The sequence below is a fragment of the Penicillium longicatenatum genome, assembly GCF_028827895.1.
Source record: "Penicillium longicatenatum strain IBT 33135 chromosome Unknown contig_11_segment0_segment0, whole genome shotgun sequence".
NCBI lineage: Eukaryota > Fungi > Ascomycota > Eurotiomycetes > Eurotiales > Aspergillaceae > Penicillium > Penicillium longicatenatum.
The window spans coordinates 428,956-441,604 of record NW_026643117.1 but is presented as its reverse complement, the minus strand read 5'-3'; the positions used below and the strand labels follow the sequence as shown (position 1 = coordinate 441,604).

General features: G+C 49.5%; 6 protein-coding genes across 6 annotated transcripts; 1 reads left to right on the top strand and 5 right to left on the bottom strand.

Moving 5' to 3' along the window:
* Positions 1-363: 363 nt before the first annotated feature.
* Positions 364-2,142, bottom strand: N7484_000161 (RXT2 domain-containing protein; the record flags this gene model as incomplete). Its single annotated transcript, XM_057110582.1, has 4 exons — positions 364-1,562; positions 1,629-1,782; positions 1,878-1,999; positions 2,061-2,142. Coding segments are annotated over 4 exons (1,557 nt in total), but the record flags the coding sequence as incomplete, so codon positions are not given.
* Positions 2,143-2,555: 413 nt separating this feature from the next.
* On the bottom strand, positions 2,556-3,554 carry N7484_000160 (uncharacterized protein; the record flags this gene model as incomplete). Its single annotated transcript, XM_057110581.1, has 2 exons — positions 2,556-3,081; positions 3,130-3,554. 2 exons carry the CDS (start codon positions 3,552-3,554, stop codon positions 2,556-2,558), a joined length of 951 nt encoding a protein of 316 aa, XP_056977807.1.
* Positions 3,555-4,370: 816 nt separating this feature from the next.
* Positions 4,371-6,331, bottom strand: N7484_000159 (glycoside hydrolase family 127 protein; the record flags this gene model as incomplete). The annotated part of the gene is made up of 3 exons (XM_057110580.1): positions 4,371-5,120; positions 5,176-5,860; positions 5,925-6,331. The coding sequence occupies 3 exons, from the start codon at positions 6,329-6,331 to the stop codon at positions 4,371-4,373; spliced, it is 1,842 nt and encodes a 613-aa protein (XP_056977806.1).
* Positions 6,332-6,829: 498 nt separating this feature from the next.
* On the top strand, positions 6,830-8,771 carry N7484_000158 (uncharacterized protein; the record flags this gene model as incomplete). The annotated part of the gene is made up of 7 exons (XM_057110579.1): positions 6,830-6,873; positions 6,919-7,158; positions 7,279-7,335; positions 7,395-7,881; positions 7,929-8,300; positions 8,358-8,486; positions 8,538-8,771. 7 exons carry the CDS (start codon positions 6,830-6,832, stop codon positions 8,769-8,771), a joined length of 1,563 nt encoding a protein of 520 aa, XP_056977805.1.
* Positions 8,772-9,221: 450 nt separating this feature from the next.
* N7484_000157 (RING finger and CHY zinc finger domain-containing protein) lies at positions 9,222-11,475 on the bottom strand (the record flags this gene model as incomplete). Its single annotated transcript, XM_057110578.1, has 3 exons — positions 9,222-9,789; positions 9,842-10,206; positions 10,261-11,475. Coding segments are annotated over 3 exons (2,148 nt in total), but the record flags the coding sequence as incomplete, so codon positions are not given.
* Positions 11,476-12,185: 710 nt separating this feature from the next.
* Positions 12,186-12,533, bottom strand: N7484_000156 (uncharacterized protein; the record flags this gene model as incomplete). The annotated part of the gene is made up of 2 exons (XM_057110577.1): positions 12,186-12,300; positions 12,361-12,533. The coding sequence occupies 2 exons, from the start codon at positions 12,531-12,533 to the stop codon at positions 12,186-12,188; spliced, it is 288 nt and encodes a 95-aa protein (XP_056977803.1).
* Between the last annotated feature and the right edge of the window lie 116 nt (positions 12,534-12,649).

Here is a 12,649-nt window from a genome sequence, read left to right as displayed (position 1 = left end):
TATCCAGGTGACATCATTCAGATGTTGGTATATGTTACGGTATTTCAATTGTGTTTAGTGAAACTGGCGTTGAGGTCATTTGCCTCTGTACGACTTGGATGAAGTGTATCAACACAACTCTATATGCGCAGAAAACAGGGACAGCTTGAACAACTCGGAAGAAATATTAAAATGAAAGAAAATCAAGAAGGAATAAGAGACAAGATTTTATTATCCATTGTCCAGGGGGTATATTGACACCGACCATGGTCCAATGCACAACAGTCATTCTGCATGGACCGAATACCACCAACACCACGCTATGAGACTGAAAAGGAACCGAAAACAAAGACCAAAATAGTGGCAAAGATCAGGGTGATTGCATTATGCCCGTCGTCCGCGACCTCGTTTGGCCGTCGTTCGACTGTCATCCACCGTTTCCACTTCGTCCTCGTCGGTTCCTTTTTTGAGATCTTCACCTTCGGCCAGACCCCATTTCTCACGATCATACCAATCCTCGCCATCGCTCATCTCACCCACGTGGCCCTCCGCCTTGCACCATTCAAGCACATCGGCCTTCATGTGGCACGCGCGGAACAAGGAGTTGAGCATATTCTCGAACCCCCGCACCGTCTCTTCCTGTTTTTGGATGTAGGACCAGAGAAGACGACGAGTTTCCTCTGCCTCGGTGGCAGGGAGGCCAAAGTTCGCATCCGGGCGAACGTTGTCTGGAATAAGAAAAAGTGGATGCGGGGTGAGAAAGGCGCTAGCGGTCTCCGAGGATGGAGATTGGTTTTCATCTTGAGGGTTCGCTGCATTGGCCCGAGCCCGGGTCGTCATACGTCGGGGTGGCTCGGGTGATGAGCCGTCGTGCATCTCAGCATCTGGCTCGGTTTCATCATGGGTTTCGTTCAGGTTCGCATTTGCTCCCTTAGCATCGATCTTCTCTCCATCTTTAGAGGTGTCCATTTCGTCTGGTTCGTCATTGGCACTATATCCGCCTTGGCCGAGATTGTTTCCATTTCCCTGGAGCTCGTCTGCACCCTTGGGGTGGGGTGGAAGGTCGTTCACCGTAGCATCAGCCTCTTCTGATTTGAGCGCTTTATTGGGTTCTTTTGTTTCAATGTTTGCTGTTGGTTCCCCAGAGCCAGCTGGAGTTTCGGCCATCTCCACATCGTTTTCTGCGGTCTGGGGCTCGCTCCCCGTCCCATTCTGGGTGGGCTGTGCTTCTCTGGATACCGTAGACGGGATCTCGGGGCCTCCGTTGACATCTCCATTGGCTGATGAAGTTGCAAGTCTACTTGATTTTTGTTGTCCCGTAGATCCGTGGGGGTCTTCGTCTTCAGCTCTAGCCTCAAAGATGTAACGGTCCTCGGGCGCTTCCACAGCGCCGCAGGGCATCCATCCCGCGTCACCCAGGAACTGACGATGAAGATTCCTGGCGCGCCATAGTAGAGCCTTCTCTTGGCGCAATTTCTCTTCAACCGCTCCTGCCATCTGTTCTAAGGCCTGCGAAGTGTACGCTTGGGACAGCGAGGGGTGGGTGGGGAGCTCGGAGGGGTGTTTCAAGGGACATAAAAGCGCTAAATAGTTCATATCGGTAAGCATATGACGAGAGTTAGGTCGAAAACATGAACGAGATCACCCACTTTCTAGTGCAATCCCCGAAAACGGGTTCTCTTCGGCCGCCGCGGTATCTGCCTCAGAATCTTCATCCTCCTCGTCGAGTTCATCACCCTCTGAATCATAGCGTATAGGATTGCGCTGTAGAATATGGCGTGTGTAGCCTGCATGTTCGACCTTCTATTGACACGAAAAAGAATGTATAGGTCAGTCCTCGAGTCGTTCCAGTCGCCACATTATGCCCGCGGAGGGGTCGTCTCCACCGAATAACATACCTCTCTGTAAAACTCCTCTGCATTGATGTAGCCCATTGCTCCCTCACGAACATATTTCGCGTTTGCTTTCAATTTATTCCCACGGTTCGTGGGCTGCATGATAGGATCATCGGGTCCAGAGTCTGCGAGGGACAGGACGTCAGTGATATGATTTGACAGGGTTGCAGAGGAAAAGATACATACCATCACGCTCCCTGCGCAATGCTCTCTTCATACCGATAATCGTATCGGCAATCAACGCCGCCTGAGTCGCCATGGCTACGAGTCTGCGACAGGGCCGTGGGATCAGACACGTGGGGGACGGATGCAAGAACGGGGTTTGGAGGGTCAAATGAAGGTTCTCTCTAATGCCAACAGGGCTTCAAGATATGCAATTGAGAATGAACGATTTCAAAGATTTCACAGGGATTATCCATCCGCAACAGCGGCACAAGTGGATGTGACGAAGCTCGGCGGAGAAGCTGCGACGCCCGATAAACGCTAGCCGTTTTGGGAAGGAACGGTGATAAAGAGCGCACGTGATCTTGCTATCGCCTCAAGGTATCAAGGCCATTGGATTCTGATATTCAGATTCAGAGGTGAGTGGTACGGATTTCACAACGGATCCAGTCCACTATCTATGATCACTACATAGTCATATGAATACAAACATTCAGTCCCGAGACAGGAGCATATAAATCATGGAAAAACAATCAACGCCCCCAGCGCCGCAGCGGCAATTGAGGCTCCAACGACAACACCCAGCCCATCCCAGGCAGGCCCCACTGGATTCAGCCTTCGGGCGGCACTTGAGGAAGTGGCAGCATCAGACTCAGGTTCTGTGTCGGTGCTGGCGCTGGGAACAGAACTAGTAGCAGAACTAGTAGCAGATTCGCTACCGCGGCTAACAGCGGCCGTAGTCACAGCCGTGATAGCTTTGGCCGCGTCCAGGTCAGACTGGTGATGCACCAAAGTAACCATGGGAACAGCGGAGAAACCGACTAGATTTGACCACCCATTTAGATCGAAGATTTCTGTTTCGGTGGGCTCGGTCTTGCCTGTAGGAAAATTGAAATATTCCGTGATCTTGAGGGCATTATAGGTGAAAGTCTTGGTATAATCGCCATAGTCTTCTTCAGGAGCATCTTTATAGCAGGCTGCCGTGGGAGTGTAGCTTGAAATCTCAGAATAGCATCCCGTGATATAAAAGTCGGCCGTCATGGAGCTATACGCTGTCAGTTGTGGGTTCCCCCAAAGTGCAAATATATCTCACCTTGGACAGCAAAGCGCAAGCGTCTCACCCGGCTTCATGATTCTCGCTAGCATTGTTGCGGGGTTATCCCAGTCACCACTGTTCACCCGGTGTTCTGTCAGGATGCCTGACGAACGGCTGGTGGATTTGTCGTGTGAAATTGCACCCTTTGTCGCCCACCCAGATGGACAGTAGAGACCCGGTGAAAAATAGTTTATTTCCCAAGCTGAATTGAGGTTTCTCGTGGTGGCAGTCGTCACTGAACTGGACGGCGTACATCCCGAAAAGGAATCCGCCGCACAGTCCACAGGCCATTGGAGGTTAGGAACACCTCCAGTGTCACCGACAAATATGTTGTTGGTGCAGGTTGGAGCTGGTGTGAAAGTTGTGGTCATAGGACCGACATTAGTAAAGGTCCATCCGCCATTGACCGAAACACTCGACATGGTGAGAGCCTGAGAGGTATAGGTACATTGGCTAATTTCAAAAGGAATCAAAAAGATTCTCTTTCGAGCCAAGTCAGGAGAAGCGCAACATGTCTAGTTCAATACGGAAGAGTCCGGGACCCTGGACCCCGAAAGGATCAATACCAAGATTCGGGCAGTTAAATGCGGCTTAAAGGAATCTCGGTTAACCCCCATTTCTGGCCAACGAAAGAATGAGAAAACTAGAGCGGGCTTGGCAGGGACTGTCCGTAGGGGCCTAGTCCTCCGTTGGGCTTAGCGTTGTCTTCCAGGGGTGCATAGATTAGTGCAAAGGATAGTAAGAGGACAAAATCTGGCCGCCAAGAGTATGCCCAGACTATGCCCAGACCCCGGGCCTTCCTAGTGCTATACAGAGCGGAGCAATTTGATGGGTCGGTCAAAAGCTTTCCCCAGGGTCCAGTAATGGTGGATGAAAGTATCATGAAGCCTAAGTTGCCTGACCTTGAGGGCACTGTATTGCTCCGTACATTTATACAGGTACACCATAGATTCGATCTTCATGTACAGATATCGCAACTAGACAGCCCTCAATCCAACCCTCATCTGCCCCTTCCCACCTCGATTGGCTCGTAGATAGTAAGGAATAAAACACAAGTTCCTTCGTTCTTTGACAGTTTCCGTATGAGGCTCAGCCGCAATTTGCCTGGTCCAGTCCGAGGTGTCCAGCTCACCCGCAAACCCGTCCACGGCAACAATAGCAAGATAAGAATCTGGCTGAGACCGTGATTCCTCCAGCAAGGATACACTAGGATCAAACAGAGTTTTCTGTGTTTCTTATCAGTGTTTGTCTCTCTGCATACATGTGGGCTGTGTTACCTTGAAATGATTCGATTCCCATGAGTTATCAACGTCCTCAACGCAATAAACGATTGGTCCCCGTCTGACATAGACCACGGGTTGCAATGTCAAGGGATTAGGTCGGACTACCTGTGGTGTCATAGGACAAGAAAAGCGGAAATGCGAATTCTCTTGTAGCCACTCGGTGCTCAGGAAGATATATCCATCACGAACATCTAGCTTCTCCGGAGAGGGAGTGACCTGATTCATGGCGATTAGCTTCCGAGATTGTATCAGGCATCTTGAAGTTATTGAGGATTCTACCTTCCAAGATTTCGCCCAGCCCGGAATCCGCAGTCGTAACTCCAGACCAAAAGGCTGCCCATCAGTATGAAAACCAAAATCCACATCACCATTCCATGGCCAGTCTGTTTTCTGCGTGATATTCACGGTGGATGAGGAGGCTGTAAGACGCAGCGTCGCCGAGGAGTACAGATGTACGTTGACAACAGCACACTGATCCTTCACTATGTGACTCCAAAGATATCCACCGAGGAAACCTAACGTTCGAGTGACATTGGGTGGACAACAAGCGCATTCAAACCATTCATGGCGCTCTGAGATATCCTGATCTGAAGATGCGAGCTGGTTGACATAAGTAAAGGCCTTTCCATCCAGGCTCATGCCTGTCAGAACTGCGTTATAGAGACACAGCTCCATGATATCCGCATAGTGACTGTCTAGTTCAATCTATTTTCGTGAGTGTTAGAGACCATACAATTCGAAACGGTTAAAGCAAAAATACCTGCAACAGTCTCTCGGCAAGCATCATAACTCCTATCGCGGCGCAAGTTTCAGCATAACATCCGCCTTCGTCGGTACCTTGAGGTAGAAAGTAATCAATCCCAAACCCTTCCCACTTTTTCATGGCCCCGATGCCTCCCGTCACGTAAGACTTCTTTTCCACCATGTTGGACCATAATCGATGGACAGCTGGTAGGAACTTCGTTCCAATTTCACTGCTAGGCTGGCAAACTCGAACTAAATCTGCCACAGCTGTGAGGAGATACATGGCACGGACAGAATGCCCTTCAATTGTCTCTTGGTTGACAATCGGAACATGGGCCTGCTGGTACCAATAACTTCTTGCGGCAGGGAAATACATGGGTAAATCATGCTCACTTTCACCGCGAGCCTTTGCTTCAACATCATAGAAATGGCATTCTTCTTTCCCACCTTTTGGGTTTCCTCTTTCTTCTATGAAGAACCGAGCTAGCTGCAGATGTTTTGGGTTTCCTGATACCTTGTACAGGCGCAGGAGGGCCAATTCAATCTCTGGGTGGCCAGGATAGCCTGGAATTTGGTCTTCCTGAGCACCAAAAGTAGCAGCTAGAAGATCCACATACTTGAGAATCGGGGACAGCAGCTCATCATCCTTGTAGAGAAGATGATGGGCGAGAGCTGCTTCAATAAGGTGGCCTGCATTATACCTACATAACGAATGTTCTCTGTAAGTCATCAATGCGTATGCACAAGGTCTCCAGGAAACATTACAATTCATGCATGTCCCGCAAATTGGTAAAGCGTTTCCCGGGTTCCACCACTGAGTAATGGATATTGAGATAACCATCTGGCTTCTGAGCTCCTCGAATCATCTTCACCAGCTCTTTCACAGCCGCATCAATTTCTGCGTCGAACTGGTCCATGAGTAAGTAGCAAGCGCCTTCAATCCACTTGGCCACATCGGAATCCCAGAATTGGTGATTGGGGATTGGATAGACTGTAGGAGGGACCGAGTAGCTAGGATGCCAATCTAACTTGAATGCTTCATATCGGCCAGTCTCTTTGAGCATATGAAGCTGGTGCCGCAAGGTTTGAACCCGCACCACTTCACGTCGACGAGCCCAAAATGAGTTCGGGGCGAATGTCGTCGCAACAAAGCTCTCTTGTGGATAATCCATAATTGCTCACGCCCCAAAGGAATCCGGTTCTTCGAATTAAAGAAGAGATGAAAAAGGAAAAAAAGCTTTTGATCGACCAGACCAACCTTATACCTCGGATCGGGGAGGCCCTGGAATGCAAAATCGGAGTTTTAGCGAGCCCGGTAGTTTGTGCCAAACCCGTGTTCTCTCCGCCGGTCCCTACTCCGGGACATACTGTATACTCCGAGCGGGATGCTGATGTCCGAAAGGCAAGACTCCGGTGGAGTTCCGGTGGGGGGCTGCTCCGCCGAACACAAGCCGGGGTACAGAAGCTTATCCACTTGTCAACCCCCTTCAACCCCACATTTAAAACCCGCTTAAGCTCTCATGTTCTGGGGATCCCGCATGCACTCCAGACCATTCATGTGGGGTCCCGAAGCTCCGGGTTAGCATATATACCAGCTAGGGAAGATCATCTCTCAAAAATGCAGGGGATTGTGCTCCGTTCTCACTTTTATAATTTCTTCTCAGGCCAAAATGGGCATCGTGGAGACGTTTCTTCCTAAGGATGACCGGCAGGTGTAGATATTGATCACGTGTCAGGATTGGGCTAATCTTTCTTTCAGCTTCGCGGCGTTGTTACTATATGGCATGGTCTTTTCGACCTGTTTCAACGGTTATGATGCCGGTATCATGACCGTCATTCTGGCCGATGATCAGTTCATCAATTACTATGGGATCAATGCCGCGAAATCTGGGCTGGTGGCTGTCATACCCTGGGCCATGACCGGCAAGTCTCTATGCACACTTTTCAGATCGATTATATCTAATTTGGTGGACAGGTGTGGCCCAAGTCTACCTTGGAGGTACGCTAGCTGGATGGCTAGGCCGCCTCTGGGCTTTGCGGATTTCTATCTGCATCATGATCATTGGAGTGTATGCAATCACCACAGATAACCGAAGAACCATCGAGACTAACCTGATAGAATTGTCGAGGTTGTTCCAAACAGCTTTGGGGTTTTAATTCTGGGTCGACTTTTGACGTGAGCTCCTGATTAGTCTTACCCTATATGAAGCCCGATGTAAAGCTAACTGTGTGCAGTGGTCTGGGATTCGGCTGTGTCTATATCGCAACCAATCTTTATGTCGCGGAATGCGCACCAACCAGGCTTCGAGGCAGTTTTGTCGGTACCGTGTCCCAGTTTGGCTATCAACTGGGCACGCTCATCGCCTTCTGGGCTGGCTATGGAATGTCCTTCCACAAGCACCCTTATAATATCGCATGGCGGGTATCAAACATCATCCAAATTCCCATCGGAATTGCTTTTATCTTCGTCTCTTTCTTTTACCCCGAAAGTCCCCGGTTTATGCTGGAAAAGTACCCCGAGACACCCGAGCGAGCGATGCAGGCGTTGAGCCGACTAAGATCAGGCGCCCCTACGGATGAGCGTATTCGGACTGAATTCCATGAATTGGTTGCCTCTCATGAGTTCCGCCGTCGATATGACCCAGGGTACATTGGTCTGATCAAAGACAAAAGTATGCGAAAGCGTCTTGCATACGGGTTCTATGCGGCAAGTCTTCAGCAGGTATGTCCCACACTGAGAGCACAGAGAAGAAAGGCTGATGTCTCTAGGTCGGTGGCATTGCCTCACTCACTATGTATGCCACACTCATCTATGAGAGTCTTGGGTGGGATGCTGGCTCACAGGCACTTGCTATAAATGGCATCCAGTCCTGTCTCCAATTGCTTATCGTGCTGGTGAACACTTTTACTGTGGATCGTTTTGGTCGGCGAAGTCTTCTGATGGCTGGCTTTACGATTCAAGCCATAGCACTTTTGATCATGGCCTCTCTCTGCACCGCGTTTCCTTCGAATGGAAACAGAGCCGCTGCTATCGTGGAAGTCGCTATGCTGTTTATCGTTGGCTTAACTTACTGTTGGTCCAACGGCCCCATTGCTCCCGCGATTGTTTCAGAAATCTTCCCTCAGCATGTTCGAGACAAGGTAAGTCAAAAAAATAGCCAGACAAATGAAGAATACAGATGCTGAATCGTCTTCCAGGGGTTTGGCTTGTCAATGCTTGGTCAAACATGTTGGCTTATCTTGCTGACGGAGTCCTGGCCTTCGTTCAATGCTAAAGTTGGGGGGAAGAGCTACTGGTTGCTATTTGGCCTCAATGTGCTTGCCGGGGTAAGTTGATCCTGCATTCCTGTATTCTTGGTGATGCTGATTGATTCGTAGCTTTCCGTCTTCTTCATTCTTCCCGAGACCAAGGGTGTTTCCCTGGAACGGATGGAGAAGATCTTCGGAGGCTTAGATTTCGTCGAGGCGGGCGAGTCTGAAGGAGGCTCGGAGAAGCGTGAGGCTCGTGCGTTGGTCGCCGACGATATCAATGAGAAGAATGAGAAGACCCCCGCCAGTCATTTAGAGGGCATCCCCGCCGTCGTCCCGGGACTGGAAAGATCTATGGCCTAAAGTCAAGTCACATCATATTTTAAGCTGTGCAAAATGAGTGAAGAATGCTAGGGTGGAATTTCTCCTGTTTGCTCTTGTCTATTCGTGATGCCAGTGCGAGTGCTAAATTGAGAAAATATGCATATGCCATGCCAATGCAACCCGGCTTTTGAGTCGAAAATGTTAGACCAACCCAAGGAATTCACATGCCCATCTTGGCTGTCGCCTAGTCAGCCCAAGCTCGGCGCCTGCATCTGGTCCAAGTATCCAATGGAAGATATTTGTCCAAAAAGCCTACCACTCGAGGAGCACTAGCAACCAAAGATCGGGTTTTGGGGACGTCCCTATCAAATTGGGCGTCATTCAATACTCCAATATAACCGATATTGGCCAAAAAAGCAACCAAGCAGCCTGGCCGTTCATGTGTGTGCAGTGTCGCTCGACCCTTCGATCGAAGACAGTTCATTAAGGTCATCGGTGACCGAAAATATCCATATACTCATCCTCCTCCTCCTCGTCGTCATCGTCATCCTCATCCTCATCTGAGGCCGAATCGTTCGAGGACTCTGCCTCGTCATCTTCATCCATTTCTGATGGGCCCTCGGCTATTGTATCGCCTGCAAGGAATCCATAGCGATCTCGAAGCTTCTTGCTTAGGAAATTCAAAGCCCCGTAATCTGTCTCATTATCCGGTCGCGATGGGCCGCCAAAAAAAGGTAAAGATGAGGGCTTTTCGGATTCTCGCTCTGGAGGCAGGCCAAAATAGTTACTGACGACCGGGGAAATCGCACGGCCGCGCGTCATATTGTATGGTACGGAGCTTTGATCTGGTCCAGCAGGTGTTGGAACCCCAAGGCGTGACTCAGGTGCCGGGTTCGTGTTGAGATGTAGTGCTCTCAGTGACATTGTCGGCTCCTCACTGGCATTTAAGGATGATGATCGGGTCCGCGTTGGGAGGTCATCAACCCCCTCCTCTGCAAGTACGGCAGACACATCTCCTTGTAGTAGTCGGATTTGAGCTGTATTATAAGATTCGCACCTATGTTCATTAGCTTACTTTCAACCTACCGGATTTGACTTTCGAGACTCACAAATCACATTTCAAGCCAAGCCAGTGGTACTTGACAACTGATTTTGCACCGCAGTCGTTACAATAAATGAGACCCTTTGTATCCTTGAACTCGGCAGGCATGGGCTGGCTCTCGATTGTCCGGTCCAGATTTCTGAATGTCGACTCCATGTTGGCGATAGTCTTATTACAAATTGGACAACGAAAAGAGGTCTTCGAGTATTCTCCTAGACATTTCCGATGCATGCTATGACCACAACGCATCACAACCACCGTTTCTGGAGAAGTGAACATGTAGTCCCCACAGATGGGGCAGTCGCATTGGGTGGATCTTTCAATACACCGATGTGTGTCTTCGATCGAAATTGGTAGACAGACGCAGCAAGTCTAGGGAAGAATAAGTATTTCTATAGGGTTTGTTGGGAGGAGCTACCAGCCTACCTTGCAGTGGAAGAAATCCTTTCCAAGCCCTTGGCCAATCCGGCATATACCACAATCGCTACAATGGTAGATGCTTTTTTCGCAATCGTTGTCCCAGAGCTTGCAGATATCACAATAATATTGCGCACTCTGTTCACCGCACTGCCTACAGTGCTGATCAGCAGGCTGAGGATGGCCACACAGCATGCATAACATATTTTCTGTGTCTCGGCGAACCAGATGATGATCCTCAAGCTCATCATGGCAGAAACGGCAGGTATACCATTTCTTACAAGTGAAGCACTCAAGTTTGACATTTCGCATGTAGTGCTGGCAGCCTAGCAGCGCCCCGTCCAACACCTCGGTATCTGGATCCTCCTCGCCTGTCTCCACTACGGGTGATTCAGGTTCAACTCTCGGCACATATGTAGGTTGCAAATCTTCGGCTGTGAGATTGAACAGGCTTTCATATTGGGGATTTGACGCGGGCAGTGTGGGGCTCGTTGGGCTCGAATCCACTGGCTTCACCTGTTGAAATAATGGACTTGCGGGCACATCCAAGCAAGTAGAAGCAAGCATTGGAGAAAGAGGCGGTAGTGGTCGAGAAGAATTATAGCTTTCCGTCATGAGGTAATGAACCCTTCGTGCCTTTTCGTTGTTGTTGAGATCCAAGTCCCGTATGGCATGGATTTTATTCCTAAGCAGCCCCATGCCATCGTCCGCCGGTAACGAAGTTTTCCCCAGCTCATCAATATCAAAAGTTTGACCCGGACTTTGTTGAGTGCCGTCCCTTGTTTCATATTCCGGGCCTGGGTCGGTACTGCGTGACCCGTTCGTTAATTCAGCTGACTCTTCGTGCTGAGTAGACAGACCCTGATGGCTCATTTGATCATTGCTTCGATCGGACCCGCTTACATTGTCGATTCGATCTCCGGCCATGGATTCGCGGGTTAGAGGTCGAGTGACCGAGAGGTCTGCAGTGCGGCCATCCATGTCTTTCGGTAAGGTTTGAAAGAAAGGAGGGCTGGGCAAAGACCCCGCATCTCCGGCGAAAGAATCTGAGTCTCCACGATCGGAGTTCTGATCGATAATAGTGGGTTGGTTGTTTTCACTGGTTGAGGATGACTTTGTTTGTCCGCTTTGAGGAAGTTCCGACGGTTGAGAGTGGCGAGGAGGTGTGCGGGTAAGAAGTCCGAGGTCAGTCAGCAGCGACGAGATGAAGCTGCTCATGAAGGGCTGGAATCACATCTAGAAATATCAATATCACGTTCCTAAGAAGCTTAAAAGCATAAAACTGTAAGATATAAATCTCGAAGGACCAGAGATTGAAGATGTGTGAATTATCGTTACTGGCATGTGATTACGCTGAATCATCATGTCAAGGTAACGTTAACTTAAACTAAGTTAGCAAGCGTATGTACGACGTACACTACACAATGCAAGCCCTGGAATTGTAGCTGTACGTATTTGAATTAAACTCGAGAATCAGAATTATGGAATAAAGGCAAATTTGTTACATCGTCAAAATTAGCGACAATTCAAATATTGCTACAATATTGGATGTTTCTATCGACTTAGGCCGCCCTACATGCAGCGCGATGTATATCTGTCAAGAATTTGTAGCCTGGGGCATGTATTTAAGGGCCCCATGAAATGAGAGCTCCGATAGAAAGTACGTCATCAGTCCTCTTTTTGCTCGTCGAGTAGTTCAGTAGGATTGACTATCGAGGCGTGGAGGACCTCATCCAACTAAGTTCCGATGGGAAGTTCAGTGGAATGAACTTACCCCAACGTCCAAGGAGCGGAGGCTAGGGAACGTACCCATATTCCCATTTCGGGAGAGCTGCTTTGGCGCCTCATTTAGCATTTATGCCCAAAGGCGACGTACGGGCGCCTGACGGAGGATCTGTGGTGCAGCGAATCGGGGAGGCAGTGGATCTATCTCCTCACTTCAGGCATGTCCCCAGGCTCTCGTTCAGGCGTTCGAGGGTCAGATTATAATGCTCATAAGCATTTTTGCGTAATCGGTCCTCTGCTTTGCCGAGACCTAGGACCTTTAATCTGCGACCAAGTCAAAATCGAACACATCCTGTTCTCCACTACAGTTATGGGGCCACCTACACGCGTGACTCTCTGGCAATATGGGGTTGTTCCCAGTACCTCGCCAACATCAAGTTCTTCACAATTTTGTGTTCTAGACCGCGGACATCGGTGGCTCGTTCCAAAAAGAGTAGGGTGTTGGCGATCTTCGAGGGATCCAATTCGGTGTGGTTCGAGCGAAATGCACTCCGCATGGTGGATCGTAAGACATGCCGGGCAGGAGTAGAATATCGGATCGCTTTGAGGGCTTGTCGATAAATACTTCGATATGCATGAACTATAGGTCGATGGGAAGAGATTGTCATAGCTG